The 19120-nt window shown below is 40.4% G+C and overlaps 2 protein-coding genes across 5 annotated transcripts in view; one reads left to right on the top strand and one right to left on the bottom strand.

Annotated features, from left to right (window-relative positions):
- Positions 1-1322: 1322 nt before the first annotated feature.
- ZBTB33 (zinc finger and BTB domain containing 33) lies at positions 1323-9041 on the top strand. The gene is made up of 2 exons (XM_003931087.3): positions 1323-1610; positions 4060-9041. Exon 2 carries the CDS (start codon positions 4062-4064, stop codon positions 6078-6080), a length of 2019 nt encoding a protein of 672 aa, XP_003931136.1. The 5' UTR covers positions 1323-1610; positions 4060-4061; the 3' UTR covers positions 6081-9041.
- Positions 9042-9294: 253 nt separating this feature from the next.
- TMEM255A (transmembrane protein 255A) overlaps positions 9295-19120 on the bottom strand; it is a 50525-nt gene continuing 40699 nt past the window's right edge. For all 4 annotated transcript variants that reach the window (XM_074392162.1, XM_039464062.2, XM_003931085.3 and 1 more), the window contains one exon: positions 9295-11677. In XM_074392162.1, coding sequence (XP_074248263.1) covers positions 11519-11677 — 159 coding nt within the window. In that variant the 3' untranslated portion in view covers positions 9295-11518. The remainder of the gene's footprint in view (positions 11678-19120) is intronic.

The following is a 19120-nucleotide window of genomic DNA, read 5'->3' as shown; positions in this document are numbered from 1 at the left end:
TGTAAAATACAGCTATATTACACCACTTCAATGTTTTATTATAGTATGTGGCTTTACTTTATTGAGGAGAATGTAGAATAGATTAGGCATGGGTAGATGATGACATTCATGTCTGATTTCCTGTTGGAGAAAATTAGATATAGTTAGATCTATTTTCAGTCTAATATCCTGATGGACATTTGTAGCAAGATTTTTTTTAGGGAAGAAGCACAGGAATTCCAACCGAAAGGTATTAATAAATACAAATTCAAGATTTTGGAAATGAATGCAGTATTGTGCTATACATATCTTTTAAAAAAGATAATGAAGATAATGAATGGCCTTAATTGTGGCAGAAAATAGTTACTATTTGGTTCCTTAGTTGAATATGATCAATAGCCAGCCTAAAAGGGAAACATTTTGCTCTCCAAACACCCATCCTGTTGCTTCATTCATCGTGGAACTCAGTTGGAAGGGTATTACCAGAGGATTTTTAAAAATAATGTAATTCACAATGTATTTATTTGGTCATTAAACAATCACTGACCACTTACTATATGTCAGACACTAAGGCCCTCTGAAGATGAAATGCTATGGAAATAGTAATAATAAAAAATTTAAAATGCAAGTAATATTATTCATCTTTCAAGATACAGCTCAAATGACAGCATTCAATTTGCTATTCCCTTCTCCCTGCTTCTCACCTTGTACAAATATTTTTGTCCATGTTTGTGTAGCTAAGCCACTGCATTCCCTAAAGAGGTAGAGACCTTTGGGTTATTCATTTTGGTATTCCAGAGAGCCTAACATAGGGTTTTTGCTACAGATCAAGCATGGGGTCAGTAAATGCAAGTTGAAATGAGGGAATTAACATAGTACTGCACTATTTAGTATTCAATTAAGAAAACAGTAGTTGTCCAAACACTAACTTTCTTCCTTAAAAGTAGTTACTGTAATGTAGTTGCTGTCTTGTTATCCCAGAACTGGGGTTATTATAAGAAGTTAATTTATATTTGATTGTATTTATTGTGATTATATTTCAAGATGGTTTATCATCTAGCAGAGTAAATCAAACTAATAGATTCTAACAGAGAAGATTCAAACTTGCAAAAGAAATGAAACCTGTATAGTCTTGAAAAGTTTGTGTGCCCTAGAAGTTCACATTGAATTTCAGAGAAAGCGACTCGCTTCTCTTCCATCCAATTGCTTGCGAGTGCCTTACCCGATCTTTCCCTTTCCTTTTTTCTCACCCTTTCGCCCTCCGGAAAGAGCCGAACACACAAGAGCTTCCCAGTCTTCCTCCGCCCGTTGCGGAAAAAGCCGAAGGCAGAGCACGGCGCCGAAGTGGAGCCGCCTCAAGCTCGGGCCTTTCCGGACAGCCCCGGCCGTCGCTCGGAAGAGGAGGGCGCCTTTGACTTCAACGCTTCGCCCACGCGTTGTGCCCTCTGTCGGCTGCGTGGGGCAGCTGTAGCAGCGGTGGCGGCAGGAGGCGGCGGCCGCGTCGACGTCGACCAAGACTGGAGCGACGTTTAAAGAAGGGGCAAAATCGCCGGGGAGTGCGGCTTCTTCTTGTTGGGGGACTCAGCCTTCCGCGCGTCCCGAGGAGGAGCAGCGGCGGCGCCGGGAAGCAGGTGAGGACCCGGCCCCAATCCGGGAGGCGGCGAAGGAGCGCGCCTGCCTTCTCCGTCCCTGGGCCGCGCCTGCGTTTGCATTCGCCTCACTTGAACCAGGAAGCGGCGGAGTCGGAGGCTCCGCTCCTCCGGCTCTTTGTGTGGGCCGGGGAGTGAAGGAGGGGACGAATCGCGAGGGCCGCGGCGCGGTCCCCTTCGCCGTTAGGGACCGAGGAGGTGCCGGTGCCCTGGGTAGGCCCCAGGGCGCGGGGAGCCCATCATAGAGACCCACTTGGCTTTTCCCTGGCCGCTCTCCCTGCTTTTTTGTGCGTCTTTTACTCCGCCTACCCCTACTTTGATTTAGAGCTTTTCTGCCGGGCCCATCCTCCCTTTCCGTCCCCTTCCCAGGGCACAACAATGCCGCCTGCTTCGCCTCATCTCCCCCTTCAACACCCCACCCTGCCGTTTGCCACCTTCTACTTTCCCTGGTACCCCGTATTCCTCTCTCACTCACTCTGCTGTTTGTACCTCCCTCTGTATTTGCAAGAAGCTTGCTTTGCACGTGAATTGAGGTTAAAACCTCGGTTGCAGCTGGCAGGGTCCATACGGGGAAGAGGGAGGTGGAGGAAGGGAGATGAGGTTCAGCTGCCGCAGGGAGCCGCGTGTCGGTTTGTTTCACTCCCTCGCGGATGGCTTTTATCTCTTTCCACCGTCACCAGCCTCAGAACCTGCCCTCGATCAAGGGTTTGTTTCACAGTGATGTACAGTGGCCTTTCCACAGTCAAATCTCAGATCTTCAGGGTGGGTTCAGACCGACTTGTGCTGTCCTGGGCCCACCCTGACGAAGAGGAGGGGGACACATAAACGAAATGAAACCGAGTCCCAGTGTCACTTGGACACGTACGTTTGACGCATTCCCATATTGGAAGACCCCGTGTGCAAACGACAAAAATTGTGTGCCGTTTTCAGAAAACCTGTCTTTCCACTTTAAATTTACTTGTGTCGAAATGCCCGTATTTTAGAAACCCTGGTTTTTGGCAAACTGTCCAAAGGTCACCCTTTCTGACGATAAATGCCTCTGTGGTAACCTGGAATTCCTTGGGACTGTTAACATGCAACACCTTCAAATAGATAATGTTTTAAATCTTTGATTTTTAGACTTTTTGCCTGCTGTTTGTTCTTAAGGTATCATTTTGAAAAATTTAGAAGATATTTGAGACAGAACTGCCCTCCACGTGTATATAACTTTAGCATTGTGACATCGATACCCTTTTGGTAACTTCAAAGGGAGAGGATATTAATAAAAATATTTCTTCACTAAAGGTACTTGTCAACTAATTGTTAATATATCCATATATTAAAATATATCCATATATAATATGGATGGATATTATATATATTTTAATATAGGAGTTTTTTCCCCCTAAACTTGGGCATCTTTGTTCCTGGAAATATCTTCTGCAAAGTGCAAAAAATGGTGTTTTGCTAGTGTCACACAACAATGCAATCTACTAAGATATCCCCCCTTCTAGAGTAATCTATTCCAATAAGTTAATGTTTACATTTTCACTAACTCATTTGTTGTGAAAAAGTTCTCATACCAAGGCACATAATTATTTACCAACAAAATGAAGTGTTTCATGTTTTATTTGAAGTGGGTATTTAGAAATGGTAAACTTTCCTTTTCCTTTGTCATATTTTTTCATGATAGTGTCTGTTGACTTCACTTGGCACTGTTTAACATTCCACCTCTGGAAATTGTAAACATGGAGAGATGAGGGGAAGGGACAAGGGAATGAAGAAAGAGGAAAGCATAAGAAAGACATTTAATAGTTTGTCAAGATGAGGCACCCCAATGTAAATAACAGAAAAATAATGGGACGTTGGGAGGTAATAATTGTCAATGTTTACAAATGTCATTGGCTCCAGGGTGTAGATTCTGCATATATTCTTAAAGATTAGTTAATAATAAGAGTATGTATTTCAGACTCAGTATTGCACGCACCAAGCTTTTCTGACATTTAAATCATTTACAGATGAAATAACTTCTGTGCATTCATGATGATTTTTCTTAATTTTGACAGTTAAAAATCAACTCTTACCTCTTCTTGGAGAGAAAACCCAAAACTGGGACTAAGAAAATTAATTCTAATCTTTAAAAATCACTTAGTGGAGATACATGTATCTAAGATTCAAAAGAAGGTGGCTATGGAGATTACTCTTCAAATCTGTATAATGGTGTAAAACTTGCTCAGCTCTTCTCAGGAGGAAGTAATGGGATTTGACACTTGTTCCAAAAGCTAGCCTGTATGAACAATTTCTGTAAAAGCCAAAAAAAAAAAAAAAATGCCAAACTGATTAAAACTTGAATAAACTATTTAATGATGCTGCCGCTTAGATTCTAAATGATAAGTACTTTAGTTTTTTTCTCTCTAATCATCTCCCATCCTCTCTTCTCATTCTCTTAAAGGCATGGAGAGTAGAAAACTGATTTCTGCTACAGACATTCAGTACTCTGGCAGTCTGCTGAACTCCTTGAATGAGCAACGTGGCCATGGACTCTTCTGTGATGTGACTGTTATTGTGGAAGACCGAAAATTCCGGGCCCACAAGAATATTCTTTCGGCTTCTAGTACCTACTTCCATCAGCTCTTCTCCGTTGCCGGGCAAGTTGTTGAACTGAGCTTTATAAGAGCAGAGATCTTTGCTGAAATTCTCAATTATATCTATAGTTCTAAAATTGTTCGTGTTAGATCAGATTTACTTGATGAGCTAATTAAGTCAGGGCAGTTATTAGGAGTGAAATTTATAGCAGAGCTTGGTGTCCCATTGTCACAGGTTAAAAGCATCTCAGGTACAGCTCAGGATGGTAATACTGAACCCTTACCTCCTGATTCTGGTGAAAAGAACCTTGTAATACAAAAAACAAAAGATGAAGCCCAAGATAATGGGGCTACTATAATGCCTATTATCACAGAGTCTTTTTCGTTATCTGCCGAAGATTATGAAATGAAAAAGATCATTGTTACCGATTCTGATGATGATGATGATGATGTCATTTTTTGCTCCGAGATTCTGCCCACAAAGGAGACTTTGCCAAATAATAACACAGTGGCACAGGCCCAATCTAACCCAGGCCCTGTTGCTATTTCAGATGTTGCACCTAGTGCTAGCAATAACTCTCCCCCTTTAACAAATATCACACCTACTCAGAAACTTCCTACTCCTGTGAATCAGGCAACTCTGAGCCAAACGCAAGGAAGTGAAAAATTGTTGGTATCTTCAGCTCCAACACATCTGACTCCCAACATTATTTTGTTAAATCAGACACCACTTTCTACACCGCCAAATGTCAGTTCTTCACTTCCAAATCATATGCCCTCTTCAATCAATTTACTTGTGCAGAATCAGCCGACACCAAACAGTGCTATTTTAACAGGAAACAAGGCCACTGAAGAGGAGGAGGAGGAAATTATAGATGATGATGATGACACTATTAGCTCCAGTCCTGACTCGGCCGTCAGTAATACATCTTTGGTCCCACAGGCTGATACCTCCCAAAATACCAGTTTTGATGGATCATTAATACAGAAGATGCAGATTCCTACACTTCTTCAAGAACCACTTTCCAATTCCTTAAAAATTTCAGATATAATTACTAGAAATACTAATGATCCAGGCTTAGGATCAAAACATCTAATGGAGGGTCAGAAGATCATTACTTTAGATACAGCTACTGAAATTGAAGGCTTATCGACTGGTTGCAAGGTTTATGCAAATATCGGTGAAGATACTTATGACATAGTGATCCCTGTCAAAGATGACCCTGATGAAGGGGAGGCCAGACTTGAGAATGAAATACCAAAAACGTCTGGCAGCGAGATGGCAAACAAACGTATGAAAGTAAAACATGATGATCACTATGAGTTAATAGTAGATGGAAGGGTCTATTATATCTGTATTGTGTGCAAAAGGTCATATGTCTGTCTGACAAGCTTGCGGAGACATTTTAACATTCATTCTTGGGAGAAGAAGTATCCGTGCCGTTACTGTGAGAAGGTATTTCCTCTTGCAGAATATCGCACAAAGCATGAAATTCATCACACAGGGGAGCGAAGGTATCAGTGTTTGGCCTGTGGCAAATCTTTCATCAACTATCAATTTATGTCTTCACATATAAAGTCAGTTCATAGTCAAGATCCTTCTGGGGACTCGAAGCTTTATCGTTTACATCCATGCAGGTCTTTACAGATCAGACAATATGCATATCTCTCTGATAGATCAAGCACTATGCCTGCAATGAAGGATGATGGCATTGGGTATAAGGTTGACACTGGAAAAGAACCTCCAGTAGGGACCACCACATCTACTCAGAACAAGCCAATGACCTGGGAAGATATTTTTATTCAGCAGGAAAATGATTCCATTTTTAAACAGAATGTAACAGATGGCAGTACTGAGTTTGAATTTATAATCCCAGAATCTTACTAAATGCCTTTGAAATACTAGAAAGTGTTGTTTTGGATGATGGGGCAGGGGTTTCAGAAGATCTGTAAAACAAATTAAGGTGCGAACAAGTAAATTTGATCTGCCGCATTATCTGAAGGAAGTGTAGTGGAATTATTTGTTGATAATTTTTAGAAGCAAGTTTTTCTGAAAGTTCTGAGTAGAGGTGAGACCCCCCGCTTCCCTAAGTATCTGTTTAGCTTTCAGCTCATTTAAAAGAGGCAAAAATAAAAAGCTTGGAGAGATAGTTTTCTGAATAGAATTTGAAGCAGTCTGAATGTTCTTTGAAAATAACTGGAGTTATTAGCATACCCTAGGACATCTTACAACTTTTTCCCCTTCCATGTTAGCACTTTACTGCTGAATTCTCAGTTTTCTTAACATTGAGACAATAAATGTGTGTTTTGTCTTGTATATGGCATAAAGAGTAAATAAGAAGTTTTAGAGTTGTTCTGGAAAATGTCAGAATAAGTCTCTACTTGGGTCGTGTATTCTGCTAGTCCCAAGTGGACAGCAACCTCCTGCCACCCTCCCTCCATGAAAATAGCCATGCAGAAAAGTCTCTCCTCTAAAGAACCAATTAGATTTAGCTAATTAGAATTAATCCTTGCTTTTATTGCCATAGTCTGTAAAAGACTTTGGTGGCTAGACCACTTTATACCTTTGCAATGTGGTCTCTGGGGGCAAAAAACTAATAAAAAAACAAATCTCTGTAATGCAGACAGGAGGAGATGAAAAGTTCTGTTGCACATATTTTTAATTCTGTGACTACCACATGATAGAGAATGGAATGAAGATTTCCTTTTTGCTTCTTATGGTTAAAAACATTCCCATGAAAGTTTTCAAATTTTGAATCTGAAAGCCACCAAATGAATCTTTATGTATAAATCCTTGCAAATGATAGATTTCATAGGTGAGACTTTTATATATTTTGGGTGGGAGGCTACTGCCATATATTTTTAAATGTTCATATTACTTAGACCCTCCCATAGGAAGTCTTTATTTGAAATAGTTGAATCAGTGATCTAGTATTTTCCTTTCAGCAAGATCTCTTAGGTTTTTACCCCTTCTAAAGTAAGTTTTATTCCATCTGCAAATTGCTGCAATATTATAGCAATCGGAAAACTACATAAGGAATGTTATATAGGCTTGTCAGTTCCCATTTGTCTTGACAACAATAAATACCACTTTTCTTCTTTTTAAAATGACACATATTTAAACACTCAGAAAATCAAGTTAACACTTACTGAAGTGCTAGTACTAAACTGTGCTAGTATTAAAAGGCAGCAGGTTGGAACATATATATAGCCTAGCATTTATAACAGAATTAACTTGTTGAACATCTGTAAATGATTTTTTTTTTTTTGCAAAGGAAAAAATTGATTCTGGAAAAGATTGTTGTGCATAGTTATTAGTCATTTGTAACCTTGCTTAAGTATTTCTTAGTTCAACATAGATATTTTCTTTCTCCTTACCATGTATTTTAAAAAATAGTCTATTTCTTGACTTTGAACTTAAAGCTTTAATCATAATTTCTCATGTATACATTGTTCTTACGGCAAGCTGGATTTCAAGGTAATGGTTTCAGTGTTTCTTAAGATGGTAGCTGAGGATATCAGGCATCAGTACATGCAATAATGCAAGAAAAATCCTTTGCTTGCCAAGGGGTAGAGTGATGTGCATTTACCTGTTTTCTGTTCTGTAAGTCTAGACCTTCAAACCATTTTGTAAACTAACCCTTGGGATATTTGAAATTACCTTATAACTTAAGACTCTGTGATCTCTGGAATCACCATATCTGTTTCTTTTCTGTGTAGATATTGATAACATTACTCTTTGACTATAGTGTGCGCTCTGAAATGTTCTCAGTGGAAATTTGAGTTTCATTAATGCTATTTCACCAGTTAGACATAATTACCAATGTGAATGATACTGATGCCAGCAGAGCTTCCAGATCTTTCAGACTCAACTGCTAGGTCAGTTAGTTTGTCATAATAAAACTTGGCAGTTTCTACAAGTCTATTATGACAAACCAGGAACTAATTCTATAATGGAAAACTATCCATTCTGAATAATAGGGATGTAATTATTTGCTGCTGCTGTGCTCTGTAAATTCTGAATATGACATTTAAATTCTGTGCCTACTAAAGGTATCTTCTGGAGTTTTTTGGGAGGAGAGAAACTGGAATATTAAATTGTATTTTTGCCAGAAGACTCTTACTTGCATGTGTCTCAGGGTCTTCAGTTTTTCTGTAAGTTTCCATATCCAAAGTTCAGAGTTATGTGAAATACTTATTTGGGGCAAAAATCCTTCAATTGTGGTATTTATTGGATTGGAAATCTGTAGCAAGATGCTGTTTAAAATTACCATGTGGTTTTTCTAACTTAGACTTAGCTCTGTGGCTATTGAACTTCCTTTTGTTCTTTGAAGTTAGCTTCAGATTTACTCCTAGGCTAAATTACCTGTAAATATTCTGGATAGGAACTATTTGAAACAGTAATTTGTTCAAAGAAATGACAAAATGAAAATGCTCAAACTACAGAGATTTTAAAATGCCGTAACAATCTTGCAAGACTACCTTTAAAATATACTTTAAATGATGATTGTGATTTTGGTGGTAATGATCCCCCACACACAACCACTATGAAGAAATAATGCCACATTTTTCCCCATTGTACCAAAAAGATTTAAAAAATGGTAAACATTGATCAAGGTATTTTGTATTGTCAAGGCATGCATATTCTAAAGAATTAAACGCTAGCTCAACAGCACTGGCTTCCTAGCTGGTCAACCTTATGAGACCTTGTTCGTTTCTCCCAGTACTGTATTGTTCATACTTGTACAATCTTCCCTGTCATGACTTTAAGTTCTACTTTTCATTAACCATGGCCTGATAATTAGTTCTTAGAGCTTCTTATGGCAAAAATAAAATGATTTAATTCTCATGTTTGAGTGCGTGTTTTACAAGATTGTTTTTCAGAAATTATATAGGTTTTTATATTGTTTTTCAATTTTTATAGCAGGAGACTGGAGCTGTATTTCTGATGACAGCATGGCAAAATTTCCCATTCGGTTTTACATGTTGGTTAATCATGTCCCCTTTTATCGTGAACCCTAATAGAACCCTAAAGTGAGTAGCTGCCGTCAGTTGCTTTAGAGCATTTGCTGTACTTTTGTAGCTACCTTGACACAAGTGGATAAGGAGAATAGTTTTATTCATTTGAAACATCACAAAAGCAATCTGAGTTTCCAACATGGCAGTGATACAGATTTTAAGCAACATCCAGTTTATACAGGTTCTGGATTAATATTTTAATGTTTCATGCCCAGTTCAATACTTTAAAGCAGAATTAGGAATAAAGCAGTAAATATTACAAAACGCAGTCAAGATACATATTGGAAATACAAATCCCTTCATTACAGCAAATGTTTTGCAAAACAGTAAAGCAGCAAGTCTCAATTTTTCTAAGGTAACATGCACTTTATATAATTCAATGTAATAAAATAAGCTGCTCAAAATAAGTGTTACAAAATGTATACTGTTTCAGATTATTTTGTAAAGTAAGAAAAATATATAGAAATGAGCCATAGAATCTTAACACTTTAAGAAATGTGATAAATGTAGGATATACTGTGGAATGGTGCTTTAAAAAATTAAATATGCACATTCACTAAAGCAAACGGTCAAGTGTAAATGGCCAAAAAATTGAGTATCACAAGTTAATATTTGTTTAGCAAGTCAATTGGGTATTAGTCTCTTTTTGAAATCCAATAGAATTTTAATATGCTCAGAACTGTAAAAAAATCATAGTAATTTTGTATAACACAAAAGGATTATAGTTTTTCAGATTCAAAACCTGGGTAAGACAATATTCATGATTCTAAAAGTTAAACTGGATATCTTGCAAACATTTACTGTTAGTAATGAGAAAATGCACTTCTTGTGCCTTGATTCTTGATGGCTGGGTGTCTACAAGGTAGATGGGAGCACCAGCATTTGTCTGCTACCTCTAATCCATCAAGTTGGGAGGTAGCAAAATTGGCTGGAAAATTTTCCAGTGTCTGTTCTGTGTTTGCAGAACTGTCTAATTAGGTACCTTCCTATAGCCCCTATATGTTTACGTTGTAAAGTGTAGGATTATGGGTCTTCCTTGAAATCAGTCAGTTTTCAGGTTAATATAAGATCACAATGAAGGTGTTCATTTTGAAGTGAAGCCATGGGTGCAAAGTGTTTTAAACTCATCAAGTTGATGGTGTAAAGCTATGTATAATTAAAAGAACTGTACAAATACGTACCACGGTGTGCCAGATGGATTTTAAATCTACCATAACACTTAAGTATTTGTCAGGTGGGCTATGTTTGAGGTTTTGCAGACTTGAAGCAGCATTGTAACACTTTCATAATCTTGAATGCTGTCATGACTGGTCTCAACACAAAAAAGGACCAATAAGAGCAGTGGCATTAAAATACAGATGAATCTTTTGGGGTGGGGTGCAGGATACGTGCGGCTTGCTGGGGTTGAAGCACAATATTTGAAGATTAAATAGTCACAAAGATTAGTAACAATTTATATCACGACCCGAGAGCCTAATCTATGGCATTTTTAAACTCTGAATTAAAACCGTAAGATTTCTATCTCCTGTAGCAAATGTATTTTGTAATAATGCAACATGTAGTAGAACCACTGTCTCCTAAGTGATCTACTTAAAACATCTCACATGTTGCTCTGTATTTCAGTGCTTCCATAACAGTACACACTGTTCCCCACTACTCAAGATGCAGAAATATTGCACTTTTCCTTTTACGAGTTACCACTAACAAAAGCTGAGCTGAGTGTTCACAACAGCCATTTTTACCATACTCACAGAGAAGAAAGGGGTAAGGGATGTCGGCAGCCTTTTTCAACATCCAGACACAAAATCCTAGCCAAAACTCTATTGGAACTACTGTGTAGCCCCATCAGCTGGGAAATTTTCCTTAGGGACTGACTTTAGTGGTAGGGAAAGATAGGGCCTATAAGCCAGGTGCTTCAACCTCAGTGCTGGGGTGGCAATCTGCCAAGGGCCCGAGGACAACACTCTTTTACATTAAGTGAAACAGATGGCAACCACGCTTCTGCTGAATACAGAGGTGGAGAATAGGGTAATGCAGGTCCAAACACGATAAGCGTCTTGCTGGGCTGGCTCCCCAGCCTTGCTAAGAGAGTGCGAGCTGCCTTTCTTGGAAGTGCTGGGTTCAGCCTAGCCACCCCTGCTCTGCACTAATAACGAATAAGCTTCATCCCTATCTTTCCCTAGCCTGGCAGGCCACTGTAAAACTTTATGCGTAAGAGTCACACTTTAAATTTTGTACCCTACACACTTCCACTGAAGCAGAAATAAAAAAGCCACGGTAATCTCAATAGCCAGCAGGCATTACTCTTTAGGGACTGTACGGTGGTGGCTTTTCAAAAGGCGGATAGTAGGGTGGAGAGTAACGGGGCGGTGCACTTGAGGACCACATGTAGCTGGGTGAGGGAGAGGCAGACTGGGGCTCATCAGAAAGTCCAGAGGGAGGGGAGGATGGAAACACACCGGAATGCTGTGTGATAAAAAGAAAACATCAGTTTAGGCAGTGAGTTTGCAATTCTCCGAACAGTTATTACTATTTAAAAATGAACATGGGCCAAAGATTTTTTTTTCCTGTTTGGAAGAACAGAGAGTTCCTAAACCTCAGAATTAATAAGCATGGAACAGGTGGTTCTCTCAGCCACTCAGGCTCAAGCCACCTGCAGAAATATGGAATCCTCCTCCGAGATCCCTTGCAGCCCGCATGCAATCAATTACCAAATCCTGTTGCTTCTACTTCTGTGTTGCCCCTTGAATCAATCACTCCCTTTTCTACATTTATAACTCAAGCGTCCAATACCTCTCCCTTGAGCTATGGCAACAGCATCCCAACTAGTCTTCAAAAAGGTAATCTTGGCCTTGAGAACATTAAATGAGGCTAAGCCATTGATCTCTGGGAAAGCCTTTGCTAAAAGAGTATATCACAGAGAGGTAGTGCAGTGGTCAGGAGCCCCTCTGGTAGACAAGAAACAAAGATCAGAGAGGTTAAATAGCTTGCTTGGATCTGGAGTCTTCTGACTCCAAGTCCAACATTTTCTATTCCACCTTAACTGCTGCCCCCTCATCCCCAAGTGCAGAGTAGGTTGGAGAGCAAAGAGTTACAAAGGCATGGAGGTGAGAATGAGGAGTAATATGCCAGGTTGCAGAGACACTGAATATTCAATTTTACTTTGTGTTGTCTGACTTTGGGAAAGGTTATTAGTCTTTGGGAAAGGAATGGAAATGAATTTTTTAAAACACCCAGTGAATTGGCATGTTAGGAGTCATTTGCCCCCTTCTCTCCCTGGCCCATGAATATCCTTGACCCTAGTGATTTCCTTGCTGAAGGAGAGTTGGCCTGCTGTGTTCATTGCTATATCCTCCAGAGCTCGGAACAGTATTTGCCGAGTAGTAGGTGCTCAATAAATCTTGAATGAGTGAATACAACTTCAGGAGCATATAAGATGAACTTGGCATGTTTTTAAAAAATAAAATCTAGGCTGGGTGTGGTGACTCACACCTGTAATCCTAGCACTTTGGGAGACCGAGGTGGGTGGATCACCTGAGGTCAGGAGTTCGAGACCAACCTGGCCAACACGGCAAAACCCTGTTTCTACTAAAAATACAAAACTAAGCTGGGCATGGTGGTGGTAGCCTGTAATCCTGGCTACTCCGGAGGCTGAAGCATGAGAATCCCTTGAATCTGGGAGGCAGAAGTTGCAGTGAGCCAAGATTACGCCACTGCACTCCAGCTTGGGTGACAGAATGACACTCCGTGTCGAATAAAATAAATAAATAAAATCTATGTTGAGATTTCTAAGCCTTGCTTGAGACACAAATAATCTCTTCCTTATCACATAAGACTGAGAAGAGATGATAGTTTCCATCATACGCTGCCTCCCGAATCCCATCCATTATTTCACTCTGAGTGAAGAAATGGCAGGGTCATAGAAACTGGAGAGCCCTTAAAGGCAAAACAACCTGAGGCAGTGGACTTGAGACAATCTAGATTCCTTCCCAAACACTCAATTTTCTCCTCCCTCCACGATGATACCCTTTGTTAAAACATCAGTATAGTAATTTCCTGATTTTCCATCTTGCACCCTTCAAACTCCCCCTTCCTCGTCCTCTCTCTCCCTCCTGTTCTGTTGCTTTCCTCAACTAAGAACGCTCTCCTCTTAACCAGAGAGCAGGAAAAAAACCCACCAGGGCAAAGAATTTCTGTGCCTGGGCATGTGGCACTCACTGCCTCTGTAAATCCCGCTACAGAGATGACATGAGAGCCAGTAGGCCAGTTTTAGGTGTTCCCAGCCACAGAAGGGAGAGGCAAGTTTCCTGCCGTGAAGCTAAAGGCAGTTCTGTCCTGAGAGGCATTAAAAGGCTTCTGTGGGCAGCAGCTGCTGTGGGTGGCAGTTGTACACTTTGATAATAAAAGGGGGTGGTACAACGGCCCTTGGGTTTTCACTTCTCAGTTTTGTGTTTGGGAAGTATTGGGGGAGGGGGGCCTGATTCTCACTTCCCTTTGAGGATGCTGGGAGTCTTTAGGATAAAATTGAAGGGTTCCTGGCAGAGCTAGGGAGCTAGCTGGCTGCAGTCCACACATCCTTGGGGTTTTGTGGGGGAAAAGGCCCACAGTACCAGTGCATAGTTTCCTAGCAACAGGCAGGCACCTTGGGAAAGATTTGGCTTTGTCACAGCTGGGGAGTTGGCCTGGTGTATTCTGGTTCCTGCCTGAGCGTGTGACTTTAATAATGCTGTGGGCAGCTCAGGAGAACAGAGCTTTGAATCCTTGCGTACCACCAAGCATGAAGAGCATCTAAATAGCCTACTGCCGGGCCTAGTCAGCTCCAGCTTCCTGAGCTGCTGCTAAGAGGCTGGGGTGGCCAACAGGCTGATGATGCTCAAAGAGGAGCACCACCCTTTCAGGTACACAGGCGGCTTTCCTCTTCCACCTCAGCCTGCCTCCTGCCTGCTTGATGGCTGACCTACACTCTTCAAGATCAATGTGCATTTCTGCCAGGGCATGCTTCTCTCTTCAGGAGTCTTGTGGGACAGTGACTCCACAAAGAGCCCTGAAACTGGCTGGTGATAATTACTAGTTAAAGACACTGTGACCCAAGGGTAAAACCCAGCATCTGTTGGTACTGTGCATTTCTCTGTTCTGCCCTCAGAAACAAAGGCTGGGGAGATGGAGAGAAGAGTGGGAAAAAGAAAGAGGAAAAATAGGGGTGAATCAGGAACAAGGGAAAAGAGGGGAAGAAAGGAAACACCTGACAGCAGAGGGTAGGGGAAGAAAAAGGTGAGTGACAGCAACGACAGCCTTGTAAGGCTCTCAGCAACCTGTGCTATCAATTGCCCTCCCCCAAGGTTAAAGCAATCCTTGTATCAAATTGGCCCAATTTATAATGAGTAACTTTGAGTGGCTAGGGTGAAACCTAGTGTACCCTTGTGATTTAATAAATAGGATAAACAGAGGCACTTTTGAATTGCGTAGGTTGAGACTTTTCTTTTAAGCCTAAACTTGGCAGGTCACCAAATTGTGGGGAAAGGGACCATTCTATGATTAAAGTAGGGGGACTGGCCCAGTATGCCAGACTGGGAAGTATGGCTAGGAACCTTGAGGGGTTTATAAAAAGCTGGGTTTAATTTTCCAGCAGTAGAAACTGATGTGTTGTACGCTACAGATTTTGGACTACTTGGCTAAAGCTGAAGGGGTAGTGGGAAACAGCGCAAAGGACACGAGAAATGAGTGTTGGATAGATAAGGAAGGAGACACAGATAGTCTCAGCTTCCTGCTTTGGAGTATGGGTTGTTCCTGAGAAGCAAGAATACCCTGGAATCCAGTGCTTGAAAGAATCCAGTTTCTCTAAGCTCAGCACTCAAAACTTCCTCAGGGCCAACTGACCAGACTCAAATCCTTGCTCATGTCTGACCACAAGAAGTGTTCCCAGGCTTCCTTATTGGACAGCTACCCAATAAGGGTATGACTTTGAGGTGTTACAACAAAACATTGTAAGTATTTTTTCCTCATCCCTCTATTAGCCTCAGGGTCATAAAAGGAAGTTGAAATAACCAAACCCAAAGTCACAGAAGTAGTCCTACTTGGAACTAACCAAAATGGGAAATCGTTCAGAAGAAAGTCTAGAAAGGTCCATTTTCTGGTTGTAACTTAGGTCATTTTACAGTCAGAAGAGCATGAGGAAGCTCTGGCCTTTTGGAGGTGTGTCTGTACTTCTCTGGCAGTTTTATTGTCAGATCTGGAGTGCATTTGCTGACTGCTTTTTATTTATCTGGGAATATAAGCAGATGTTTCTTGGCCTCTTTTTTTTTTTTTTTTTTTTTTTTTTTTTGAGATGGAGCTTCGCTCTTGTTGCCCAGGAGTGCAATGGTGCAATCTTGGCTCACTGCAACCTCCACCTCCTGGGTTCAAAATTGATTCTCCTGCCTCAGCCTCCTGAGTAGCTGGGATTACAGGCATAAGCCACCACGCCCAGCTAATTTTGTATTTTTAGTAGAGATGGGGTTTCTCTATGTTGGTCAGGCTGATCTCCAACTCCCAACCTCAGGTGATCCACCTGCCTCAGCCTCCCAAAGTGCTGGGATTACAGGTGTGAGCCACCGCACCCGGCTGACCTTCTTGTGTAAAGATTGTTATTTTTGCCTATGAAACCATAACGGAATGAAACTTGGTGAGCAAAAGAAAGCTCAACTAAAATACTAAAATGAAACCATTTAAGTTCTACAGAGAAATCACTTAAAATCTTACCCTCTTAAGACCTATGCTATACAATTATAAAGTCTTAAAACAGGAAATACTGAAGACCTGAGCCTAGGGAAAGAACTGGGAGACAGACATATAAAAAGTGTCCAAGCAGCCCCTGAATTCCCCCCTGGGGAATGCATGAAGGAAGGGAATCCTTGTTTAGTGGGGATCAATTTAATAATCTAATTAAAAAAGAGTAAAGAGACCCTTTCTGAGGACCATGAGTATGAAGCCCACAATTTAAACCAGTAGAAAGTATAAATATCCCAAAATTAACTGGGGAAAAGATTTATGTTCCACTCAGATTCACAACTTCAAAAACCCCCCAACCCAATTTCTGGAATCAGACAGCCCTAGATATAAATCCTTGCTCTTTCACTTACTGCCTCTGTAACTTTGGTGAAGTCACTTAATCTCTCCATGATTCAGTCATCTTATCTTAAAAATGGCAATTACAAGAGTAGTTTTCTCAAAGAAGTAAATAATTGAATGACGATACACGTAAAGCAGTTAGCACAATGCTTAGTACATAGTAAGTACTCAGTGAATAGTAGCTGTTATTAAAAAGTAGAGACTTCTACAATCCCTGAATTCCCTGCTATAAGCCCATAGTATAGGTTTGGACTAAGTGGCTAAATCTGGATCCCTTCTCTGGGTTAGGTATACTGTTTCCATAGCACTCTGAGTAACAGTTTCTTCAGTTTTTTGTCCCCACTGTTGTCCCCCGACCCCCCACCCCCAAGTCCCTAGACTAATGCAGGGACTATCTCATTTAATTTCTATTTCCATAGCTCCTAGCTCAATGCGTGGCATGTGGAACACAGAGTAAATATTGAACTGAAACCAACAACCCAAGTCACTGTTGGAATTGTCTATCTTGCTTTCATTTCTGGAGTAGGATTTGAATGAGGAATGATGGCTCCATACCCAAGTGAGAAGTTTCCAACCTTAGAGTTAGTGGTAACCATCACCAGATATATTATTGTCCCTACTTAAAGGGTTCATTATAAAGTGCAAATTCCTGAAATCAATGTAATTTACTTTGATGTAAAAGTAGAGGAAGTCTCTTGGGCTAGACTCATGTGTGGCTCCTCTATTTCAGGATGACTTTTTATTACAGGGACCCCAAGAGAATGATGACCCTCCTTGTGTTATCTTCAACATCCCTGCATTCTCTTAAAGAATTCCTTGTTGCCTCAGTCACTATTGAAATTATCTATGCTCTTCGTGAACATATTTGTATTTTCCAGTCTATACCACCTATTTGGGTAAAAAGTTACCTAAGTTATCTACCTGTTACACTTAAAAATCTGATTAAGTTGAATAAAATGTCATGTTTGGTTTAGATACCATTCGGAGAGGTCTGTGGCTCTATAATGCAATAATAATACATATAGCATTATATGTATTATTATTACATATTATTGCATATTACATAGTAGGCTTTAGAACTAATTCTATCATTATATTTTCTAAGCTTTAATCCATTTATGCCTAGTGTTCCATTATTGGAATGCTAAGCTTGTGGGAGTTACTTGTATCCACTTGTTCAAGGTCATCATCAATGTCTGATTTTTCACAAAAATAATTTTGCAACCTCTGGCATAAATGGGTTAATGGATACCTTTTTGAACTAGTGCTATATTTTATACAGGTGAACAAGTCTATGTTCACACTATCATGTATTATTGTTGCATTATAGAGCCACAGACCTCTCCAAATGGCATCTAAACCAAACACAACGTGTTATTCAACCTAACCAGATTTTTAAGTTTCAATTATTTTGTCAAACTGAAGTTGGAATTAGGTTGCCCAAGGGCTTTGTATTGCCAAACTGGCTGGTTAATTGGAAGTACCCCAGACAATCATACTTTTATGTCCCCATGGAACATTCATGGGCTCTTGATCAATAAATTTATTATGCGTTTCCCTTCCTTAAAAGGTATTTCCTTTGGTCTCTAAAATTTGAGTTAACTCTCTCTCTCTCTCTCTCTCTCTCTCTCTCTCTCTCTATATATATATATATATATATATATATATATATATATATTTATATATACACACACACACATATAAATAAATATACATATATATACATATATATAAATATACATACATATATACACACACATATATTTGAGACGGAGCCTTGCTCTGTTGCCCAGGCTGGAGTGCAGTGGCACAATCTCAGCTCACTGCAACCTCTGCCTCCTGGGCTCAAGGGATTCTCCTGCCTCAGCCTCCTGAGTAGCTGGGACTACGGGTATGCACCACCATGCTTGGCTAATTTTTTTATTTTTAGTAGAGACGGAGTTTCACCATGGTGGTCAGGCTGGTCTCGAACTCCTGACCTTGTGATCTGTCCACCTCGGCCTCCCAAAGTGCTGGGATTACAGACGTGAGCCACTCCGCCCAGCTGAATTAACTAGATTTTAGTGTAACCTTGCTCTTCTGTGGTCAAGGGTTTATAATCATTATACAGACCTGAAGGACTATGTCCCTTGTTTGTCCAAAGTGTCTAGTTCAGTGTTCTACATACAATGAATTTTTTAAAATTAAGTACCTTTTTTGCTTCTGCTTTCCTACTAGTAGTCACATTTCAAAAGGAAAAAGGGAAAGTGCAAATTTGGTAGTACTATTTCCGATCTATGTGATATTAGGGCAAAAGGGGGAGGGGTATTATAAAAATACCCTGTGTATTTCTCTGTGTAGTCCTAGTTAGGAAGCCTGGAGAAAAAGAATGGGACTTCTTCCTCATTACAGGTTTGATTCAAACCCTTGTACGGCTCAGAATGCTCTTGTGTTAAGGAGCAGGAATAGGCCTCTCCCCATATCAGAGGAATGGAAAAAGCCACTGTTGGACAGGGGTCCATGGTAGCTACCATTTCCCAACCAACTTATCTTCTCCTTGCTGTAGTTCAAGGCAATTTGGGATATCTTGATCTTACCTTCCTCTCTCCCTTTTTCTTCCATCTCTCTGTTTATTCTCTTGGCCAGTTTCTACCCTCCCATTTCTGCCATCATTTCCTGCCTACATGGTCCTTAAGCTAGCACCCATAGGCCGCTGGCCATCAGGGAGGTGCCTGGTTACCTCATATATATGCAGACTGTAGAAAGGTTCCAATAATTGAATGTAGGGAGAGAACAAGAGAGCATGAGTAAAAGCAAGGGTAA

Source organism: Saimiri boliviensis, chromosome X, assembly GCF_048565385.1.
Source record: "Saimiri boliviensis isolate mSaiBol1 chromosome X, mSaiBol1.pri, whole genome shotgun sequence".
NCBI lineage: Eukaryota > Metazoa > Chordata > Mammalia > Primates > Cebidae > Saimiri > Saimiri boliviensis.
This window is presented reverse-complemented; position numbering and strand designations above follow the sequence as displayed.

Excerpts from the sequence above, each read along its gene's own strand:
- ZBTB33 (XM_003931087.3), top strand. The coding sequence starts at position 4,062 with ATGGAGAGTAGAAAACTGATTTCTGCTACAGACATTCAGTACTCTGGC.